Below are 21027 nucleotides of genomic sequence, written 5' to 3'. Positions count from 1 at the left end.
CAGTGAATGAACATACAGGGGAGCAGTGAATGAACATACAGGGGAGCAGTGAATGAACATACAGGGGAGCAGTGAATGAACATACAGGGGAGCAGTGAATGAATATACAGGGGAGCAGTGAATGAACATACAGGGGAGCAGTGAATGAATATACAGGGGAGCTGTGAGTGAATATACAGGGGAGCAGTGAATGAACATACAGGGGAGCAGTGAATGAACAGGGGAGCTGTGAGTGACAGGGGAGCAGTGAATGAACAGGGGAACAGTGAATGAACATACAGGGGAGCAGTGAATGAACATACAGGGGAGCAGTGAATGAACATACAGGGGAGCAGTGAATGAACATACAGGGGAGCAGTGAATGAATATACAGGGGAGCAGTGAATGAACTACAGGGGAGCAGTGAATGAACATACAGGGGAGCAGTGAATGAACGTATACAGGGGAGCAGTGAATGAACATACAGGGGAGCAGTGAATGAACATACAGGGGAGCAGTGAATGAACATACAGGGGAGCAGTGAATGAACATACAGGGGAGCAGTGTGAAGTGAATGAACATACAGGGGAGCAGTACAGGGGAAGTGAATGAACATACAGTGAATGAACATACAGGGGAGCAGTGAATGAACTTACAGGGGAGCAGTGAATGAATATACAGGGGAGCTGTGAGTGAACTTACAGGGGAGCAGTGAATGAACATACAGGGGAGCAGTGAGTGAACACAGGGGAGCAGTGAATGAACATACAGGGGAGCAGTGAATGAACATACAGGGGAGCAGTGAATGAACATACAGGGGAGCACAGTGAATGAACATACAGGGGAACAGTGAATGAACATACAGGGGAGCAGTGAATGAACATACAGGGGAGCAGTGAATGAACATACAGGGGAACAGTGAATGAACATACAGGGGAACAGTGAATGAACATACAGGGGAACAGTGAATGAACATACAGGGGAGCAGTGAATGAACATACAGGGGAGCAGTGAATGAACATACAGGGGAGCAGTGAATGAACATACAGGGGAACAGTGAATGAACATACAGGGGAGCAGTGAATGAACATACAGGGGAGCAGTGAATGAACATACAGGGGAACAGGGGAGCAGTGAATGAACACAGGGGAGCAGTACAGGGGAGCTGTGAGTGAACAGTGAATGAACATACAGGGGAGCAGTGAATGAATATACAGGGGAGCAGTGAATGAACTGGGGAACAGTGAATGAACATACAGGGGAGCAGTGAATGAACATACAGGGGAGCAGTGAATGAACATACAGGGGAGCAGTGAATGAACATACAGGGGAACAGTGAATGAACATACAGGGGAGCAGTGAATGAACATACAGGGGAGCAGTGAATGAACATACAGGGGAGCAGTGAATGAACATACAGGGGAGCAGTGAATGAATATACAGGGGAGCAGTGAATGAACATACAGGGGAGCAGTGAATGAACTTACAGGGGAGCAGTGAATGAACATACAGGGGAACAGTGACAGGGGAGCAGTGAATGAACATACAGGGGAGCAGTGAATGAACATACAGGGGAGCAGTGAATGAACATACAGGGGAGCAGTGAATGAACATACAGGGGAGCAGTGAATGAACATACAGGGGAGCAGTGAATGAACTTACAGGGGAACAGTGAATGAACATACAGGGGAACAGTGAATGAACATACAGGGGACAGGGGAGCAGTGAATGAACATACAGGGGAGCAGTGAATGAACATACAGGGGAGCAGTGACACAGGGGAGCAGTGAATGAACTTACAGGGGAGCAGTGAATGAACATACAGGGGAGCAGTGAATGAACATACAGGGGAGCAGTGAATGAACATACAGGGGAGCAGTGAATGAATATACAGGGGAGCAGTGACAGGGGAGCAGTGAATGAACATACAGGGGAGCAGTGAATGAACACAGGGGAGCAGTGAATGAACATACAGGGGAGCAGTGAATGAACATACAGGGGAGCAGTGAATGAACATACAGGGGAGCAGTGAATGAACATACAGGGGAGCAGTGAATGAACATACAGGGGAGCAGTGACACAGGGGAGCAGTGAATGAACATACAGGGGAGCAGTGAATGAACATACAGGGGAGCAGTGAATGAACATACAGGGGAGCAGTGAATGAACATACAGGGGAGCAGTGAATGAATATACAGGGGAGCAGTGAATGAACTTACAGGGGAGCAGTGAATGAACATACAGGGGAGCAGTGAATGAATATACAGGGGAGCAGTGAATGAACTTACAGGGGAGCAGTGAATGAACATACAGGGGAGCAGTGAATGAACATACAGGGGAGCAGTGAATGAACATACAGGGGAGCAGTGAATGAACATACAGGGGAGCAGTGAATGAACATACAGGGGAGCAGTGAATGAACATACAGGGGAGCAGTGAATGAACATACAGGGGAGCAGTGAATGAACATACAGGGGAACAGTGAATGAATATACAGGGGAGCTTGAGTGAACTTACAGGGGAGCAGTGAATGAACATACAGGGGAGCAGTGAATGAACTTACAGGGGAGCAGTGAATGAACATACAGGGGAGCAGTGAGTGAACTTACAGGGGAGCAGTGAATGAATATACAGGGGAGCAGTGAATGAACATACAGGGGAGCAGTGAATGAACATACAGGGGAGCAGTGAATGAATATACAGGGGAGCTGAATGAGGGGAGCAGTGAATGAACTTACAGGGGAGCAGTGAATGAACATACAGGGGAGCAGTGAATGAACTATACAGGGGAGCAGTGAATGAATATACAGGGGAGCAGTGAATGAACATACAGGGGAGCAGTGAATGAACATACAGGGGAGCAGTGAATGAATATACAGGGGAGCAGTGAATGAATATACAGGGGAGCAGTGAATGAACATACAGGGGAGCAGTGAATGAACATACAGGGGAGCAGTGAATGAACATACAGGGGAGCAGTGAATGAACATACAGGGGAGCAGTGAATGAACATACAGGGGAACAGTGAATGAACATACAGGGGAGCAGTGAATGAATATACAGGGGAGCAGTGAATGAACTTACAGGGGAGCAGTGAATGAACATACAGGGGAACAGTGAATGAACATACAGGGGAACAGTGAATGAATATACAGGGGAGCAGTGAATGAACATACAGGGGAGCAGTGAATGAACATACAGGGGAGCAGTGAATGAATATACAGGGGAGCAGTGAATGAACATACAGGGGAGCAGTGAATGAACATACAGGGGAGCAGTGAATGAATATACAGGGGAGCAGTGAATGAGCTTACAGGGGAATATTGCAAAGCAGCTTTATTGATGCTATTACAACCATTACAGCTTATTTTGTGAAGATTACCCAATACTCTTTTTTGATTTAGCAATTTAAGTACAGTTTTCATTTAACATTTCAGTTTTTCCTTAAAGAGACTGTAATGCCCATACAAAAACGTGGCAAAGCCAAGACGCGATAGCAAATGGTCCTTAATAAAAATTAAAAAATAAATAAAAAGCAAAAGACTATTATCAAGATTTAAAAAGAAAGAATAAATAAATAGAAGTGGGGTAAGAAACTGCGCTTTTCTTTGTGCATCTTGTCTTTATTTTGTTGGCTTCTTTCTTTTAATTAGTTTCCACGGCGTCTCTTTGACGCAAATCCCTTTGCAAAATCATGCTGTGGCTTTTCAGCCCACTCCAAGCCCCGAGCGAGGGAGAAGAGAGGCGTCCTCAATGACTGCTTGTCTCCTTTTATGTCTCCTCTATGGCAGGACCGGCTTTTCTTTGTCATGGAGTATGTGAACGGAGGAGACCTCATGTTCCAGATCCAGCGCTCCCGCAAGTTCGACGAAGCCCGCTCCCGCTTCTATGCAGCCGAGGTCACATCAGCGCTTATGTTTCTCCACCAACATGGCGTCATCTACAGGTACTTGTTTAGCTCAAGAAGCAATGGGGTGCTCCCCAGTCCTGGCCTAAGGCCTCTCCATCTCTTAGCAACTGGGGTTTAGGAGGCTGCTTGTTTATGTCAATTTGCTTACATGGGACTTTCCTTCTTTCTTTTTTTTCTTTTCTTTTTTGGTCATTTGTCATTTATGTTTACATATGAATGGTCCCCAGGGAGGCAGCCAAGAGTGTGTGCCAACTTTGCATTATTGAGCGAATAAAGCTTTTTGTTTTTCTAAATGTTTGGCAAAGTGCAACCTGGTGTAAACAGATCAATGCCATCCCTTCACTACCACCCGACATTCCCCCATCACCCCCCCCACCAACCGTCCTGTGCCTACGACTTCCGGAGATTAGTTTGTCTCCCCAGCGCTGGCACAATAGGATCACAGTGCCACTGATCCCACTCTCGTCTGCCCTCTTCGTTTTCTGAGCGCCACGAGGGGTCCAACTCTCCAGTCACCAAACAGGAAGCAGCTCTTTTGCTCATTGCTGTCTGGATTTAAGACTCTGACATTGTCTGGACTAACCAGAGATCAAAACAAAGCTTTATTCCTCCAGTCAATTAGCAGCGACAGAGATTCACAGGGATTAGGAGACAGCTGGAATCTATGAGAGCACGTATCATTAACATTCAGCATAGTCTCCTCTAATTGGGATTTTGACCACGCTGCTCTACTGCAGGCAGAGGTGTGCGCGCGTTCCTTTAGGGCTCGCATCCAGCCAGGTCATTATTATGCATTGTGGACAGCTTTCCAGTGTCTAGAATCGCTAGGATCTAAATAATACGCCACTGCTGGTGTGCAAAACGTTCAAACTGTAACCCACACTAGCACTCACACACTAAAACAAGGGTTTCAAGATTTGCTCACCATAGAAGAAAAGAAAAAGTAACCTAAAGGAACATACTGGTTAATTTGATTAATAAAAACACACCCCTTTATGAATTTGTGATTTGTAACAATCACAATAGAAACTATGTGGCTCTCTTTAATTTTCCTCAATCAGAATTCACAAGATTTTGAATCACAGACATTAACAGAATACACACTTCTGGGTTTAATACAAAATCCAACACAACATCCAGCATCCCAGTAATATAATCAGGACCCATTTATTCATTTATTTTATTAAATTTGTTTAAAAAAAATTAAAGTAATGACATTCTTAACACTTCTTCATTCAAATGAAATGCAGATTTGTACTCACCTGGGGCAAAGCAACGTAATAGCCTTTCAGAAGAATTCCAACCCATCACACAACAGAGTACTATACTAATACCATACTGAAACTATTCCTACTGTATTATACAATGCTTAGGGTTGTTTCAGCTAATCTGAGCACAGGGAGCCATTCATGTATTAGATTTCAACAACATGATCTGGTACCCTTTGGAATTATTGCATTGGCTGTGTGTAGATACTGTTTCGGTAACCAGACGCCGCTACATAAATATTCCACAATAATCATTGAAATACTAATTTTTGTGAGAATTGTCTACAAATATATAGTGGGTCCTGTCTGCTGCTTGTTGCAGGATCTTGAGAAGAGAACAGTGCAAGTTATCACAGCCCCAGAGGAGCGGGCGTAGGGATGTGCTGGGCAATTTGCTGTACTGGAATCCCTAGGAATGCCACCCAGAATGGTGGCTTGGAGTGTATAGAATCTGTACGGATGTTGTTAATCACAAGGCTTGGACAATCAAGTCTTTGAAGTAGAGGTCAGCACCCAAGGGACGAGCATGACTAAGGGGGTTCTCTCAAGACTGAGAATGTGGACAAATAAAGCTTTCCTGCATTGCATGTTATAAACATTTCCATTCAGTGAAAGATCAGTGAGCCTAGTTCAACACTAAAGAAATTACAATGCAAAGTTCCGAACATGGGAGACACTGCGACACTGCTGCACAGTAGAGTGTGTGTGCTTTACTTCAGATCGCACTGGTGCCTGTGTTGTCTTTGCATGCTACCTTTTCGATACAGCCGTGTACAAATTCTGTTACAGGAACAAATATAAACATTTCAAATGGTGTTTGTTTGAATGTTCTATTCTTAAAATAATTATTTTCCTCATCTATTGTTTTCGCTCTATGACACTGCGTACTGCATTCTGCACCCAGCTTTAAAAAACTTGAGAAATGGGTACGATGTGACCTTTATTTTTGTTTTTTTTTCAAACTCAAAATTGTCAAGCCAGGTAGTAGAGGTGTGGTGATACTCACAGTCGGAATTGCCTTTAAGAAGCATTTATCAGAAGGTATTAAATAAATCCATTCGTTAATGTGTTTATTTCAAAACAAGAAAAGCTGTCCTTCCCTTGCCTGTATAATTGAGTACCGATCAAAGTCAATTAGCTTCTGCATTGTTTTAAAAGCCGCTTGGAAGCCAATTTTCCTCTCATCCGCGGTGCTGACATTTTTACTGCTGTAAGCTGACAGTTTTGTGGCCTTGGTACTGCAGTAAAAATGTCAGCTGTCCTAAACTGGCTTTCTCAAATATAGCATCCATAGGGCCACCATTCAAGCAAATGATACATAATTTATAACAGTTTATAAGCCATTGCAGTAAAGGGCCTATTTTGTATGTACCTGGCTTTTGTCTTCATATAGCTTTGCGGCAGCCAGCTAGCAAATATTATATATATGCATAAAGAGAGAGGGAGTGCGAGAGAGAAGTTGGCTTTAACTCGCTGCGTTCATCTCGTCTGTGAGGTGATGACTGTTCCAGGCAAGCGCCACTGAGACTGTGGCTGCCAATGGAGGCGGGAAACACCAGCTTGTTACTTTATCTCAATCAATCAATCTTTATTTTATATAGCGCCTTTCATAGTTGACCACCATCACAAAGTGCTTTACAGGCTGCAGTAACAACAAGAAAATCCATAATACTTTAAATACAGAGAAATGCATAATACATGATGCACAGTAAAACAAAAAAAATCGGGAGCCAACACCTCGGCATGTTTACTGCGGCTGGTCCCAGGGTGACCTTCAGTCAGTTTTCCTGGGGAGACAAATAAAAGCTTCAACAGCAAGCTCTAATACACTGTGTTCAGACTGCCGCCTCGCACTCGCCCAGCTATCACAGTCTCTTCTGGGAGCGTGTTTCAGCTTGCCGCTGTCCCGTAGATTATTGTACCAGGACAAACTGTTTAAAGGTACATTTAGAAGTGAATTGACTCTTAGCAGCAGAATGGGATTTTAAACGCTTTTTAAAACACATTGTGAATTCCAGTCTGTTATGAGTTAGGCTGCTTAAATTTGAGACCAACAGTTCCCAAATGAGTAGCACTTGATGGGGGCAATGCCTGTAATGCAATATCTGGGCCATCGACTAGTATGTGAAGTGTTTCACTAGAGTTACTAGAACCTTTTTTTTTTTTTTTTTTTTTTTTTTTTTAATTCTAATAAAATTGGAACAGTTTCATATTAGGGAAATGCTTAGAACCTCCTGTCAATGCTTCTGCTTCATTCCACAGTCACAAATAGATCCATGTCTTTTTTACTCTGTTCTTTGATCTCTGTGCTGCTGATTAAATTTGAACCCAGCATGTTTTATTGCATTATTTGTACATTCTAATTGTCTTTTAATACATTATAATGATCTCGTTATTGTTTTCAAGGATTCCTTTTTAACAAGGCCTTGGTCTTAATGGGTAAATCTCCTGGTTAAATAAATAATAAACACATTAAAAATATTTCTTTTGGCCAATAAGACAAATTAGACTCGACCCACTGCAGAGTGGAGGAGAACTCAGAAAGAGGGAGAGCAGGGTAATGTGGTCCTTCCTGTTTCTTCCCAGTCCAGTTCCATCATGGACAGAATACACAACCACACCTGAAGAACGTGTAATAATTGAAACTCACACACACCAGCGAAGCTGCTCTCAGAATAGACTCTTCCTATGGAAACAGTTGCTCAAGACAGTTTGTTATGTACAGAGAGAATATCGGCACCAGTGATTCACAAGCCCACACAAAAACCTGCATGCTCACACACACTTGAAACATGAGTACACAAGCAGACACCTCTGAAACAGAACATGAAGTATGTCTAATGATTAATGAATATTGTGTTGGATACAGATTCTCCTTAGATATACAGTAGTAGTTTTGACAAACATTGTTTTATATAAAACTAATAAAAATCATTGAGGTGTGCATTGCATTTCACGAGACATAAACACACAATTGTATTCAACAGAAAAGAAATGAGTTAATAAACAGAGAAGACGGTCCTTGCTTTGTTTGCTCCATTCTCGAATGTACAGGCGGAGAGCAGAGTTCACTCAGTGCGTAATGGAAAAATAACTCCAGCTTGATATAAAGCTCAGGAAATGCTTTCCATCATGATTGATTAGTGTGGCCTTTTCCCTTCTGTGTACTGTTTTGTTTTGTTTTGTTTTTTCTTCCTAAAGCACACTGCTTTTTAATGCTGCCAAAAACCTTGCGGCAGTCTTGACTGCAGTTCCAATTTAGACAGAGGAGCACACGATATATTAAAGTATGCTGGCACACATTGGACTGAGAGGACTTTATTGATTATACAGGGTGTGTTATTGGTGAGAATCCCTGTATTGATTATATGGTGCATGTTATTGGTGAGAATCCCTGTATTGATTATACAGGGTGTGTTATTGGTGAGAATCCCTGTATTGATTATACGGTGCATGTTATTGGTGAGAATCCCTGTATTGATTATACAGGGTGTGTTATTGGTGAGAATCCCTGTATTGATTATTCGGTGCATGTTATTGGTAAGAATCCCTGTATTGATTGTACGGGACGTGTTATTGTTGAGAATTCATGTATTGATTATACAGGACGTGTTATTGGTGAGAATCCCTGTATTGATTATACGGGGGCGTGTTATTGGTGAGAATCCCTTTATTGCTTATACAGGACGTGTTATTGGTGAGAATCCCTGTATTGATTATACGGGGTGTGTTATTGTTGAGAATTCATGTATTGATTATATGGGGCGTGTTATTGTTGAGAATTCATGTATTGATTATACAGGACGTGTTATTGGTGAGAATCCCTGTGCTCTGTTCTGGTCGATGGTGATACCTGCATTCACTGTTTGGGTTATTGCGTCTTTCAGGTGTCACAGTCGTCCGCAGTCGTGGTCTTGCCCTCACCAGCAGTCACCAGCCGCCTGTATAGATCAGCTAATATAGATTTATGACACAAAGGCATACTCCGAGATTATGAGGCATTGAATTGTGCCAAAGAAGGTCATCACAGTTGGACAAGGAATTCTCTAGATGGAAAACTACTGTATAAAATAACATAAATGATACAGAGAACCTCCATATACCGATAAATAAATTGGGCAACAGAAGGTTCCTGAGTTTCATCACAGTAGGGCAAGGGTGTACTATCACTGTCCTGAGTGCCATTCCACTCCAGGCTTTACAGGTACAATTATATTTATTTATTCATTTATTTCTTGCATTTATATAGCGGTTTTTATACAATAAGTATCATAAAGCATGGTACAGTACATAGCAGAAAAAAAGAACAAACCACAACACATTTGTATAGCATACTGTTTTGCCGCCCTTGGCAGGCGCCTGTTCTTCCTATATGATTATGTCGGCCCTGACGGTAGCATATATAATGAAAACAGCAAGGGACCTAGAATGAAGCCCTGTGGAACACCTCAGACACCTTCCAATAATGCTGATTTTACATCCTGTCACAAAGACAGCTGCAGTGGGTGACGTCAGACCAGAAACCAGGAACCAGGAAATAAACAACAGAGGAGGAGTTTGGTGAAGCTGAGCGAATGGTCTCGCTCAGCATTTAATAATGAACAGACAGACAGAAAATAAAAGGTTGTAAGACAAACAAGACACACGACAAGGCACTCGTAGCCAAAACAAAAAAAGACAAGCAAAACGGACTATACAGACAAAACACAGTGAGCTTCTATTTTAACTATTTTTATAATTGTTATTATTATTACAGTTAACTCCGTCTCCAATCCCGTTCTCCACTCACCGAACACACAGCCCTGAGTGAGTGAAAACACGCAGCTTTTATGCAGCTGTACCGAGACTCGATTGATAATCAGTCATTCAATTGGAGTCTCGGTACAACTGCACGTGAATTAATAAAAGTGCAATTCCCCATGCTCACATATTATTTTACTTGCACGTGAAGTGCTGTGCAATCCTCGTGCCTAAATACAAATATACATTTTAAACACTTGTGCTTGCAACCCATATTTATATCCCATGTATTTTATACATAAACACCAACATTAAACACACTACATACAACAGAAAACACTTAAATAAACATAAAGGGGCGGGACACTCCGCCACAAACCCCAATAGAGATGAACTGAAACCTATCAGAAAGGTAAGATTTGAACCAGGCTAAGACAAGGCCAGACAGTCCCAGTGTGCTTTCAAGACAATTCAGTAGGATGGAATGATGCACAGTATCAAAGGCAGCACTTGGATCAAGAAGAATTAATAGTGATGGAAAACCCGAGTCAGAGCTTATCAGCAGACCGTTCACAACTCTGACAAGAGCCATCTCGGTGCTACGTGCAGCACGAAAACCAGACTGAAACTTCTCAGATATACCATTAAGAGTTAGAAATGTTTGTTATTGAATTGCAACAGCTCTCTCTAGAACCTTCTGTAAGAATGGTAAGTTGGAGACTGGCCTATAATTATTGAGGACTTTAGGGTCCACATTGTGTTTCTTAAGCACAGGCTTTACCACAATTAAGTGCTGAGGGAACTAGACTGGAGGAAAGTGAACCATTTATAATATTTAAAATGTGGTATTAATAACACCAAGAACATATTTTAATAGTTTTGTAGGAATAGGATCAAGAGAGCATGTAGTAGCTCTCATATGTCAAACTAGCTCTGTCAGTTCCTGTAAGGTAATCAAAGAAAAAGCCCCCATAGTAGTCTTAATAGGTGTAGTTGGTAAAATTGTGCTGGAGTCCTCCTTAATAGCAGGTGTCTATGGAATCTCATTTCTGATGTCTAGTATTTTATTTTTGAAGAAATGTAAGCAGTCATTGCAGCTGTGAGAGGAGCTAATGTCAAGGGTAGGACTATTAGGGGAAGGATTAAATAATGTATCTAGAGTAGCAAAAATATTTAATTAAATTCAGGTTGGAACACAAACAGGAGTGGAAGGGTTGACTAGTCACCCCTGAAATAGGGCAAGTGTTCTCTTGATTTTAACAAAACACCTGACTGTACGCACACCAAAGAAACATGACGCAGAGGAATATAAATGATGTATCACCTGTGAAAGAAAACAGTTTTGTGCTGTGTAGTTGTGTTTTCTCCTGCTGCTGTGTTGGACTGGAGGTTGCGCAAATGGAACAATTGACACATGTCACTGACAGATCAAGGCACTGCACCCCCCTGTGAAGTGAAGAGCAGACAAATGCATCCACAGCACCTTCAGTCCTGTGTGCTGGTGTGGAGGTGGGTACCGGTTATATCACACTCTCAAATGGCAGGAGGTGGGGGTCAAACAAGTTTAGTACACCTTTGGATGAATGATATCTTTTAAGGTGATGTTGACATTTTTTAAGCATTCAACCATCAAACCCTGACCTGAATGGTTTCATGATACACCCTCGGAAACCTTTCATCAAGCGTGCCTTATCTCGAAATCTTCTTCTTTATTAAAGGATTTGATAAAAGGATTAAGTGCTCGGAGTGCAGGCAGTATTTGGGATCATTTGGATGCTTCTGAGGATCAGGAGGCCTGCATTTGTGTTTAATGTTGTCAGTTTGGAATGTCACGATTATAATTTGAGAAAACTAGAAATTGAAAATAAAATCTGTTTAATATTTTGATTCTTCGTTACCCAAAATGCCCCAGGTTAGAGACTGGTGTGCAAAGCAGTGCAGAAACACAATGGACACCTTGATGCTGTACACCAGCAGCTGTGGTCAGATCAGCAGATCCAAAGTAAGGGTCTTCTAATCCCTCATTTGTTCAGCTAGCTCAGTAACAATCACTCACAATGTGGTGCATTCTCGAATGAACAGTTTATTTGATACACAGTTTCAAAATGGATTCAACTGGAAGGTGAAACCTTTGGCATCCCCCTTTGACTCTACCAGCCATACGTTGGACTATTGGCGTGAAACGTAACCAGAGCAGCTTTAGAAACCAAAAAACTTCAATATAATAATGCTGTGAAATATAATCAAAAACATAAAGCATTGCCAAGGTGTTTTAGTCTGTTACAGATTACTATCAGTATAATCGGTCCCAACTGGTCCAGATTAGTCTGCTGTACAAACCTCATGGATTCAAAATGTTTTGTAGAAATCAAAGAAGAAAACACTGGAAAGATATTCTGTTGACGACAGTGAGTCAGCTGTGGTTTCTAAGTGTCCATGGTCCATGATATTTCTCACTGTTTTATTTTTTGAATACTGAGCCCTGTGTCTGGTTTCTCTTCTCAAAATACTGCCAGTACTTGTTATTCTGTTTGTTTGATCTGTGGCTTGACGTTTGCTTTTAATTGTGCTAATTGGTTTTTGGAACTGGTTTTCTGTCAGCACCTCGTTCTTATCGTTCTTTATGAGTCACATTAGCGTACGGATAAATGGAAAGAAAACTGACAGAAACAATTGTGTAGTCGCTATTTCATGAAAGGGGACAGAGCAGCTTTAATGAGAAACAAACTTCAAATGAACCTTTGGTGCAGAAAGTCTACCTCTGCAAACACTTGATAATGCAAAGCCTAAAGGGAGGGCGGTTTACAGTTCTGCAGAAGCATGAATCCCGGTTTGCAGCTCTTGAGTCTTTCCCCTGTGGTGCTTAACCTGTCAACAGTGTAAATGCAGAACAATCCTTCTGATCTTTTAATGTACATCTTGTAATACCAGCACCACAGCTGTGTTTAAACAGGCATTAATTGAAATGATATTGTACAGTTCTCAATTTACAACCAGAACATTTATAGTAAAAAACAACATTTCAGTGTTAATTTTTTTTTTTTCTTTTTTACATCAGACAAGGTATAATTAAAAGATATGCATATTGCTGTTACATTGTTTTTAACAGATAATGTTGAACAAAAAAAAAAAAATCTGCATTTTACTTTTGACTAGAAGTGTGTGTTAAAAGAAAACACATTAAATACATTTTAAATGCACTCAATATATGGTTACATTGCACTACTACTAAAATATTAGAGTATATATATATATGGATAAATATATTTAAATTCAAATTTTATACACTAGCCGTGACCACATCAGTGAACTGGTTAGTATTTTTAACAGGGATAAAAATTGGCACTGATACGGCCTAAAATATTTATAATATATATATATATATATCTAATATATATATATATATATATATATATATATATATAATTTTACCATGACAAAATCACATCTCAAATCATCATACCTCTGTCTGTCGTCTGTAAAAACTTATGAAAGCAATTCCAAATCAAATGGATATTAACTAGAACGCCCAGCTAGGAGGCCGAGATAACAATTGTCGATGTTTTAAAGGCATGAACCAAATCTGGTCATTGCTTAAATGGATTTTTCTACATTCTGTAAAAAACATCCAGTTCTTTAGGAAAGAAAAAAGAAGCGAATGTAGGATTGCCACCTGCGGGTTTCACCCAGACAGTCTGGGAATTGGCATCTGTGTCTAGGTGGCAGGAATTAACAAGCCCTACTGTCCGGTTTTAAGTGAAACGCATAAAAAACACCAGCCTCCCTTTAATATTTTCTTTGACGTACCATGTAACGGGACATTTTGGAGTGGAATTTATGTTGTCTTTATTGATGGTTTGGATTGGATCGCCAATTATACTTCCACCAATCTGAGAGCCGTGAAGCCAATTTGCTTTAAAAAACTAAAAACAGACTAGACGTTTCCATCAGTGGACATAGAAAATCTGGAATTTGTGATGTGAGCCTGAGCCTGCTACTTTGGAACCTGTAGGATTGTTCTTTTTAGGTTAAGCAGTTTGGTGGTTCTTTTTACAAGGGGTTAATTAAGTAACAGCCAAAATTGTTTATGCCAGACTTGTTAGAAAGTCTGTAACAACGGTGCAAATTTGCTTTGGATTGTTATTGTCGATATGTTGTAGATAATACTGTTAAGACACCCACCATGCAGGTATCACAAAGTCCCTAAACAATATGTTCAAATAAATTAGTTTTGCACTGTATTAAAAAAAGTTGATTTTGACAGTGCTTGCTAGTTTGTTAACCAATTTTAAATTTTAAGCATTTCATTTTTGGCTTTGTTGTCAAGTTTTCACAAGTGGCAATACTGTCCTCTAATTACTAAATGATGCTGTCCTCTATACTCAAAAGTGTTGGTACCAAAATGTCTTAATAAGGACATTTAAGGAATATTTGCGATACACAAAACACCCCTTCCCACACTCCTACTATTTAAGGAAAAAAATACAGCAGTTTAAAACCCATAAAATACTACAGTCGATTTATGGTGCACGCCTGGAGACCGCCATATAGAGAGTTGCAACAGTCAAGTCAAGAGGAGACAAGTGCATGACAAAGGATCTCCACATCCAGGAGGGAAAAGTAGGGATGGACTTTGGAGATGTTTCGAAGATGATAGAAGGAAGATTTGACCACGGAGGAGATGTGGACATGAAAGGAGAGGGTGCTGTTAAGAAGTACACCAAGGCTTCGAACTGTGGGGGAAGGCAGCAGCAGGCAGTCTCCTACTTTTTATAGTTTCAGAGTTATGAGGCACAAATCTAACAACAATAAAAAAACAGGCGAAAATGACCCTAACTAAACATGATGGTAATGTGCTAAGACATGTAACATGTATGTAAGACATGTATGTTTGTGTGACATAAACCCAATGCAATCCAGAGTTGTATTTGAACAGTAATTGTATTGACCTCAAACACATAATGAAATATCATTCATGAAATAATTTGTGGTTCATCTGTTTAAGTATAACTACTCATCGATGCAGCATAACTACAGATTGCTCCAGGAAACCCACTGTATAAATGGGAACCAGAATGTGTATGTAAAAAATAAATAGCTTTGGATAAAAGCGTCAGCCATATAAATAATAATAATAATAATAATAATAATAAATAATAATAATAATAATAATAATAATATTATACTGTACACATGTTATGTAATACATCACCCTGCAGTTAATGGGTTACATAGTCATATATATTTTTTATTTTATTTTATTTCATTTTAAACAATAAGGTGTATCGACATGCATACCTCTAATTACACCTAAGATAAACGTCTGGAACAAAATAAAACTCATCATATTTTTTAATGTATTTATACAGGATTAATGGTTAGAAGTCAAATATACAACTTTGCTTTTTAAATAAATGTTTCCCCAGAGCCTGACGCATGAGAAAAATAGCAGCTTTTTAGTAAGTCCCTGTCATTAGTAAAACCCGGCATAAGTTATCTATTTAAATTATTACCTTGTATTGCTAGATGATATTCGATCGATTTTTGTCTGCTTTTCCCTGGGAAGAACATCATCTGCCTGTTACTCCCTGTCAATTATATATTTCTTTTAACTGATGGAATGCTGAACTGACTGGCTGTACCAGTGGATTTAAGGATGAATGTGTGTTCACAGAATGCCCCTGTTTTAGAGGATTTTGTTTGTGTATGGCTTCAATTTTCTGACAAAGTGCTAAAAAAAAAGTTCTGCAAAAGGCTTACCACTGAAATACCGACACCTTTGAGCATAGAAGCCACTGTGATCATTCCACTGTGTTACGTTAGGGACTCATAGGCATAGCTAAGTTTTAAAACTGAGAGTTAACAAGTTGGTCATATGGATTTTTTGGACAGGGGAAATGTTAGGCTGAATTATTGAAGGTGGATGAGAATGTTAGGGTATTATCATAACCTTGGTTCCCTGAAATAGAAATTGAATGGGTTGTTACCGCCTAAAGACCTGAATTCTGAATACCAAAGCTGTTCTTTGAGCCTGTGACACCATCATGATCCCGCCCCTGACTGCAGTCACAGATCTCAGCGTCATTTTTCCTTGTCCTGCTGCGAATAGTGGATGCAGCAACCTTGATGGTTAATGGTTACTTTGGTTAGGAAGCTGTGTGGTCCAGTGGTTAAAGAAACTGGCTTGTAACCAGAAAGGGTCCCTGGTTCAAATTCCAGCTCAGCCTCTGACTCATTGTGAGACCCAAAGCAAGTCACTTAAACTCCTTGTGCTCCGTCTTTCAAGTGAGACATTCTTGTAAGTGACTCTGCAACTGATGCATAGTTTAAGAACATAAGAACATAAGAAAGTTTACAAACGAGAGGAGGCCATTCGGCCCATCTTGCTCATTTGGTTGTTAGTAGCTTATTGATCCCAGAATCTCATCAAGCAGCTTCTTGAAGGATCCCAGGGTGTCAGCTTCAACAACATTACTGGGGAGTTGATTCCAGACCCTCACAATTCTCTGTGTAAAAAAGTGCCTCCTATTTTCTGTTCTGAATGCCCCTTTGTCTAATCTCCATTTGTGATCCCTGGTCCTTGTTTCTTTTTTCAGGCTGAAAAAGTCCCTTGGGTCGACACTGTCAATACCTTTTAGAATTTTGAATGCTTGAATTAGGTCGCCACGTAGTCTTCTTTGCTCAAGACTGAACAGATTCAATTCTTTTAGCCTGTCTGCATATGACATGCCTTTTAAGCCCGGAATAATTCTGGTCGCTCTTCTTTGCACTCTTTCTAGAGCAGCAATGTCATTTTTATAGCGAGGTGACCAGAACTGCACACAATATTCAAGATGAGGTCTTACTAGTGCATTGTACAGTTTTAACATTACTTCCCTTGATTTAAATTCAACACTTTTCACAATGTATCCGAGCATCTTGTTAGCCTTTTTTATAGCTTCCCCATATTGTGTAGATGAAGACATTTCTGAGTCAACAAAAACTCCTAGGTCTTTTTCATAGATTCCTTCTCCAATTTCAGTATCTCCCGTATGATATTTATAATGTACATTTTTATTTCCTGCGTGCAGCACCTTACACTTTTCTCTATTAAATGTTATTTGCCATGTGTCTGCCCAGTTCTGAATCTTGTCTAGATCATTTTGAATGACCTTTGCTGCTACAACATTGTTTGCCACTCCTCCTACTTTTGTGTCGTCTGCAAATTTAACAAGTTTGCTTACTATACCAGAATCTAAATCATTAATGTAGATTAGGAATAGCAGAGGACCTAATACTGATCCCTGTGGTACACCACTGGTTACCACACTCCATTCTGAGGTTTTTCCTCTAATCAGTACTTTCTGTTTTCTACATGTTAACCACTCCCTAATCCATGTACATGTGTTTCCTTGAATCACCACTGCATTCAGTTTGAGAATTAATCTTTTGTGCGGGACTTTGTCAAAAGCTTTCTGGAAATCTAAATAAACCATGTCATATGCTTTGCAATTATCCATTATCGATGTTGCATCCTCAAAAAAATCAAGCAAGTTAGTTAGACACGATCTCCCTTTCCTAAAACCATGTTGACTGTCTCCCAGGACCCTGTTACCATATAGGTAATTTTCCATTTTGGATCTTATTATAGTTTCCATAAGTTTGCATATAATAGAAGTCAGGCTTACTGGTCTGTAGTTACCTGGTTCAGTTTTGTTTCCCTTTTTGTGGATCGGTATTACGTTTGCAATTTTCCAGTCTGTCGGTACCACCCCTGTGTCAAAGACCTTATTTTACCATCCTTGACAAACAAACAAGAAAACTTAACTCATTTTGCTTGGCAGGTGCTGTTTTGTTCACTCTCAATTATTAGCATCTCTGGGTTTGTGAAACCAGCAGTGAAAGTTCACTTATTATTTGGTATACAGTCTAATTCCAGGTGTAATCTGAAAATTAACTTCATTCAGTTTGTGTTCCTGAGCAGAAAATCCAACATGGCAGTGGATCCCAGATTCCTGACACTTTTCAGCTTTTTGTACTTCTCCTCACTTTCATCTCTGTAAAAAAAAAAGTGAATGGTTAGCATAAATAAGCAACTGAGGGCCATGCCAGCACCACCATAACACTGAGGAAGATCTTTGAAGCGTTTTCTAGTTGAATTTTAGCCGGAATGATTGAAAATGTTTTTAAAAACAAATTTTGCTTTACAGTTTTTTTTTTTTTTTTTACAGAGATTTAAAACTAGACAACATTCTCCTAGACGCTGAAGGACACTGCAAGCTGGCTGACTTCGGCATGTGCAAGGAGGGGATTCTGAATGGAGTAACGACTACGACATTCTGTGGAACACCTGACTACATCGCCCCAGAGGTAACTCACAGCCTTTCTGTCAACTGGTACTAGTCTTACCAAAGTATAGGCTGGCTTAGTGTAATTCCCGATGTGGAGGATACTGCTGCACTGTAGTTTTTTTTTATTTCTAGTTTGGTAATTTTTTCATTGGATGTGTTTCTCCTTTCTGAATTTCTTTCTGTTGCTAATGACAAGTTAGAGCAAAGAGCTTTACAAATTTAGCCCTTTATGTTTAAATGAATGTTTTATTAATGACTGTTTACCAATAAAATCAAGTAAATGAAAACTTTTTTTTAACTGTTTTAGATTAAGAGGGTTTGAAATGTATTCCCTTTTTTACAGAATCTTTCGAACCAGACTTTAAAACAGCTCTTACAGATTTTGTGAATAATGCATGTGTGCATGGTTTTTACTGCTCTAAACCGCACCAGACCTCAATACGCTCTTGAACTTCATGCTAAGGCTGCTGGTGTTTATTTCTCAGGGGGGAATTATATTATTAATACAACACAATCAGCCACGCAGTGATTGGGAGTAGTATGAAGATGGTGCAAAGTCTAGCGCAAAGTAAAAGCCCATCTCTTCAAAACAGTCCGTGCTGTTGTAGCTCCCTGGGCCCTATTCTCTATCTCATTGCAATCCAGCAGTTTTAAAATGTACTTGATTCTGTTATGAAAGCCCCTTATTCCAGAACATTAACCCATCCCAGCTCTCCAGAGGGATGTGTCCCATAGTCTGCATTTATCTGCCACTGAGAATCCATGTGGGAGTCACTGGAGCCAAGCAGCAGCTCAGGATAAACACTGGGACTTTATTAAGGGGGGGGAAGGGGAAGCTGTGCTCGCCATACAGTACAGGGTGTGCTGTCCCCATGCACCGCTAGCATAGACCAGCTACAGCCCTCCTCAACATCCTCCATTGAGGACATGGCAGCTTGGAACAGAATTTTGCACCCAAGCCTTAGATACAGAACTGTTAGAAAACTCAAGAAGAAGATAAGCATTTCCATCATGTTACTGGTACTGACAGTAAAGCAATACAACATCTCTCTGTCTGTTCTCTTTATCCAAGCGGTCATGGATCCAAATACTGCCACCATTTAAATATTAAAACAGGACCAAATTTTACTTACTTTTAAAGACAAAAATACACTTAGGAGATTCTCATGCACTGTTAGAGTATTAATAATAATAATAATAATAATAATAATAATAATAATAATAATAACAATAATAGTTTGTAACTCCTACTCTCTGTCCCATTATGTCTCCATTCAACTTAAAAAATGTGTCTTCTGGTCATGGCCTTAGTGTTTAGTTTGAAAAAGTGATGGGGTTGACTTAGTTGACTTGGAATTTAACAAGTTATTTTGCCATTCAGGGGTGATTTGCTGCTGCCTTGTTGACTGCACCCTCTCTCTGTCCATGTGCTCTTAGATCCTGCAGGAGCTGGAGTATGGCCCCTCGGTGGACTGGTGGGCTCTGGGGGTGCTGATGTACGAGATGATGGCAGGGCAGCCCCCCTTTGAGGCAGACAACGAGGACGACCTGTTTGAGTCCATCCTTCATGACGACGTGCTCTACCCTGTGTGGCTGAGCAAGGAGGCTGTCAGCATCCTCAAAGCGGTGGGTCCGTCTTCCAGACACCCCCCCGGCGCCTCTCCACAGTATCCATCCAGACCCTCCCCCCGGCTGCCTCCTCACAGTATCCATCCAGACCCTCCCCCCGGCTGCCTCTCCGCAGTATCCACCCAGACCCTCCCCCCGGCTGTCTCTCCACACTATCCATTCAGACACTCACCCTGGCTGTCTCTCCACACTATCCATCCAGACCCTCCCCCCGGCTGCCTCTCTGCAGTATCCATCCAGACCCTCCCCCTGGCGCCTCTCCACAGTATCCATCCAGACCCTCCCCCTGGCGTCTCTGCACAGTATCCATCCAGACCCTCCCCCCTGGCTGCCTCTCCACAGTATCCATCCAGACCCTCCCCCTGGCTGCCTCTCCACAGTATCCATCCAAACACTCCCCCCGGCACTTCTGCACACTATCCATCCAGACCCTCCCCCTGGCTGCCTCTCCACAGTATCCATCCAGACCCTCCCCCCGGCTGCCTCTCCACAGTATCCATCCAGACCCTCCCCCTGCTGCCTCTCTACAGTATCCATCCAGACCCTCCCCCTGGCTGCCTCTCCACAGTATCCATCCAGACACTCCCCCCGGCGCCTCTCCACACTATCCATCCAGACCCTCCCCCTGGCTGCCTCTCCACAGTATCCATCCAGACCCTCCCCCCGGCTGCCTCTCCACAGTATCCATCCAGACACCCCCCCCTGCTGCCTCTCTGTATTATTCCATCCAAACACTCCCCCCAGCTGCCTCTCAACCCCTTGAATGGAAAATATTTATACAAAGTAACAGTTATAAAGGGCACAGATAATACAGTTGTACATCCTTGGTGGTCATTTTTTTCTCTCTCTCTCTCTCTCTTTCTCTCTTTCTCTCTTTCTCTCGCTCATCCTCACCCTGTACCTTTCCTTCGTCCATCTTTCTTTTTCTCTCTCTCCTTTCTGGTCTCATTTTTACCTTTTTCTCTTCCTCTCTTTCTCCTTTACTTCCTCTTTAACTCCCCCATTTCACTCCCTCTCCTTTTCCCTTACCCCCTCCCTTCCTCTCTTTTTTTTATTAAATTAGATGTGATTAGCTGAGCAGTCCCCTATGAGAGTTCATGCAGAGTTCAGAGTGCCACTGGTTACAGCGAGAGGGGCCTGGGATGAAATGCATTTCTTGTGGGAAAAGAAC

The 21027-nt window shown here is 41.2% G+C and overlaps 1 protein-coding gene across 1 annotated transcript in view; it reads left to right on the top strand.

Moving 5' to 3' along the window:
* Positions 1 to 21027, top strand: part of LOC121316343 (protein kinase C epsilon type-like) — a 169936-nt gene that overhangs the window by 136871 nt on the left and 12038 nt on the right. Inside the window, exons 11-13 of the mRNA XM_041251406.1 lie at positions 3771 to 3925; positions 18108 to 18246; positions 19665 to 19853. Coding sequence (XP_041107340.1) covers positions 3771 to 3925; positions 18108 to 18246; positions 19665 to 19853 — 483 coding nt within the window. The remainder of the gene's footprint in view (positions 1 to 3770; positions 3926 to 18107; positions 18247 to 19664; positions 19854 to 21027) is intronic.

The sequence above is a fragment of the Polyodon spathula genome, chromosome 5 (assembly GCF_017654505.1).
Source record: "Polyodon spathula isolate WHYD16114869_AA chromosome 5, ASM1765450v1, whole genome shotgun sequence".
NCBI classification, from domain to species: domain Eukaryota; kingdom Metazoa; phylum Chordata; class Actinopteri; order Acipenseriformes; family Polyodontidae; genus Polyodon; species Polyodon spathula.
Note: the sequence above shows the minus strand (reverse complement) of the source record. Positions and strands in the feature narration are given on the sequence as shown.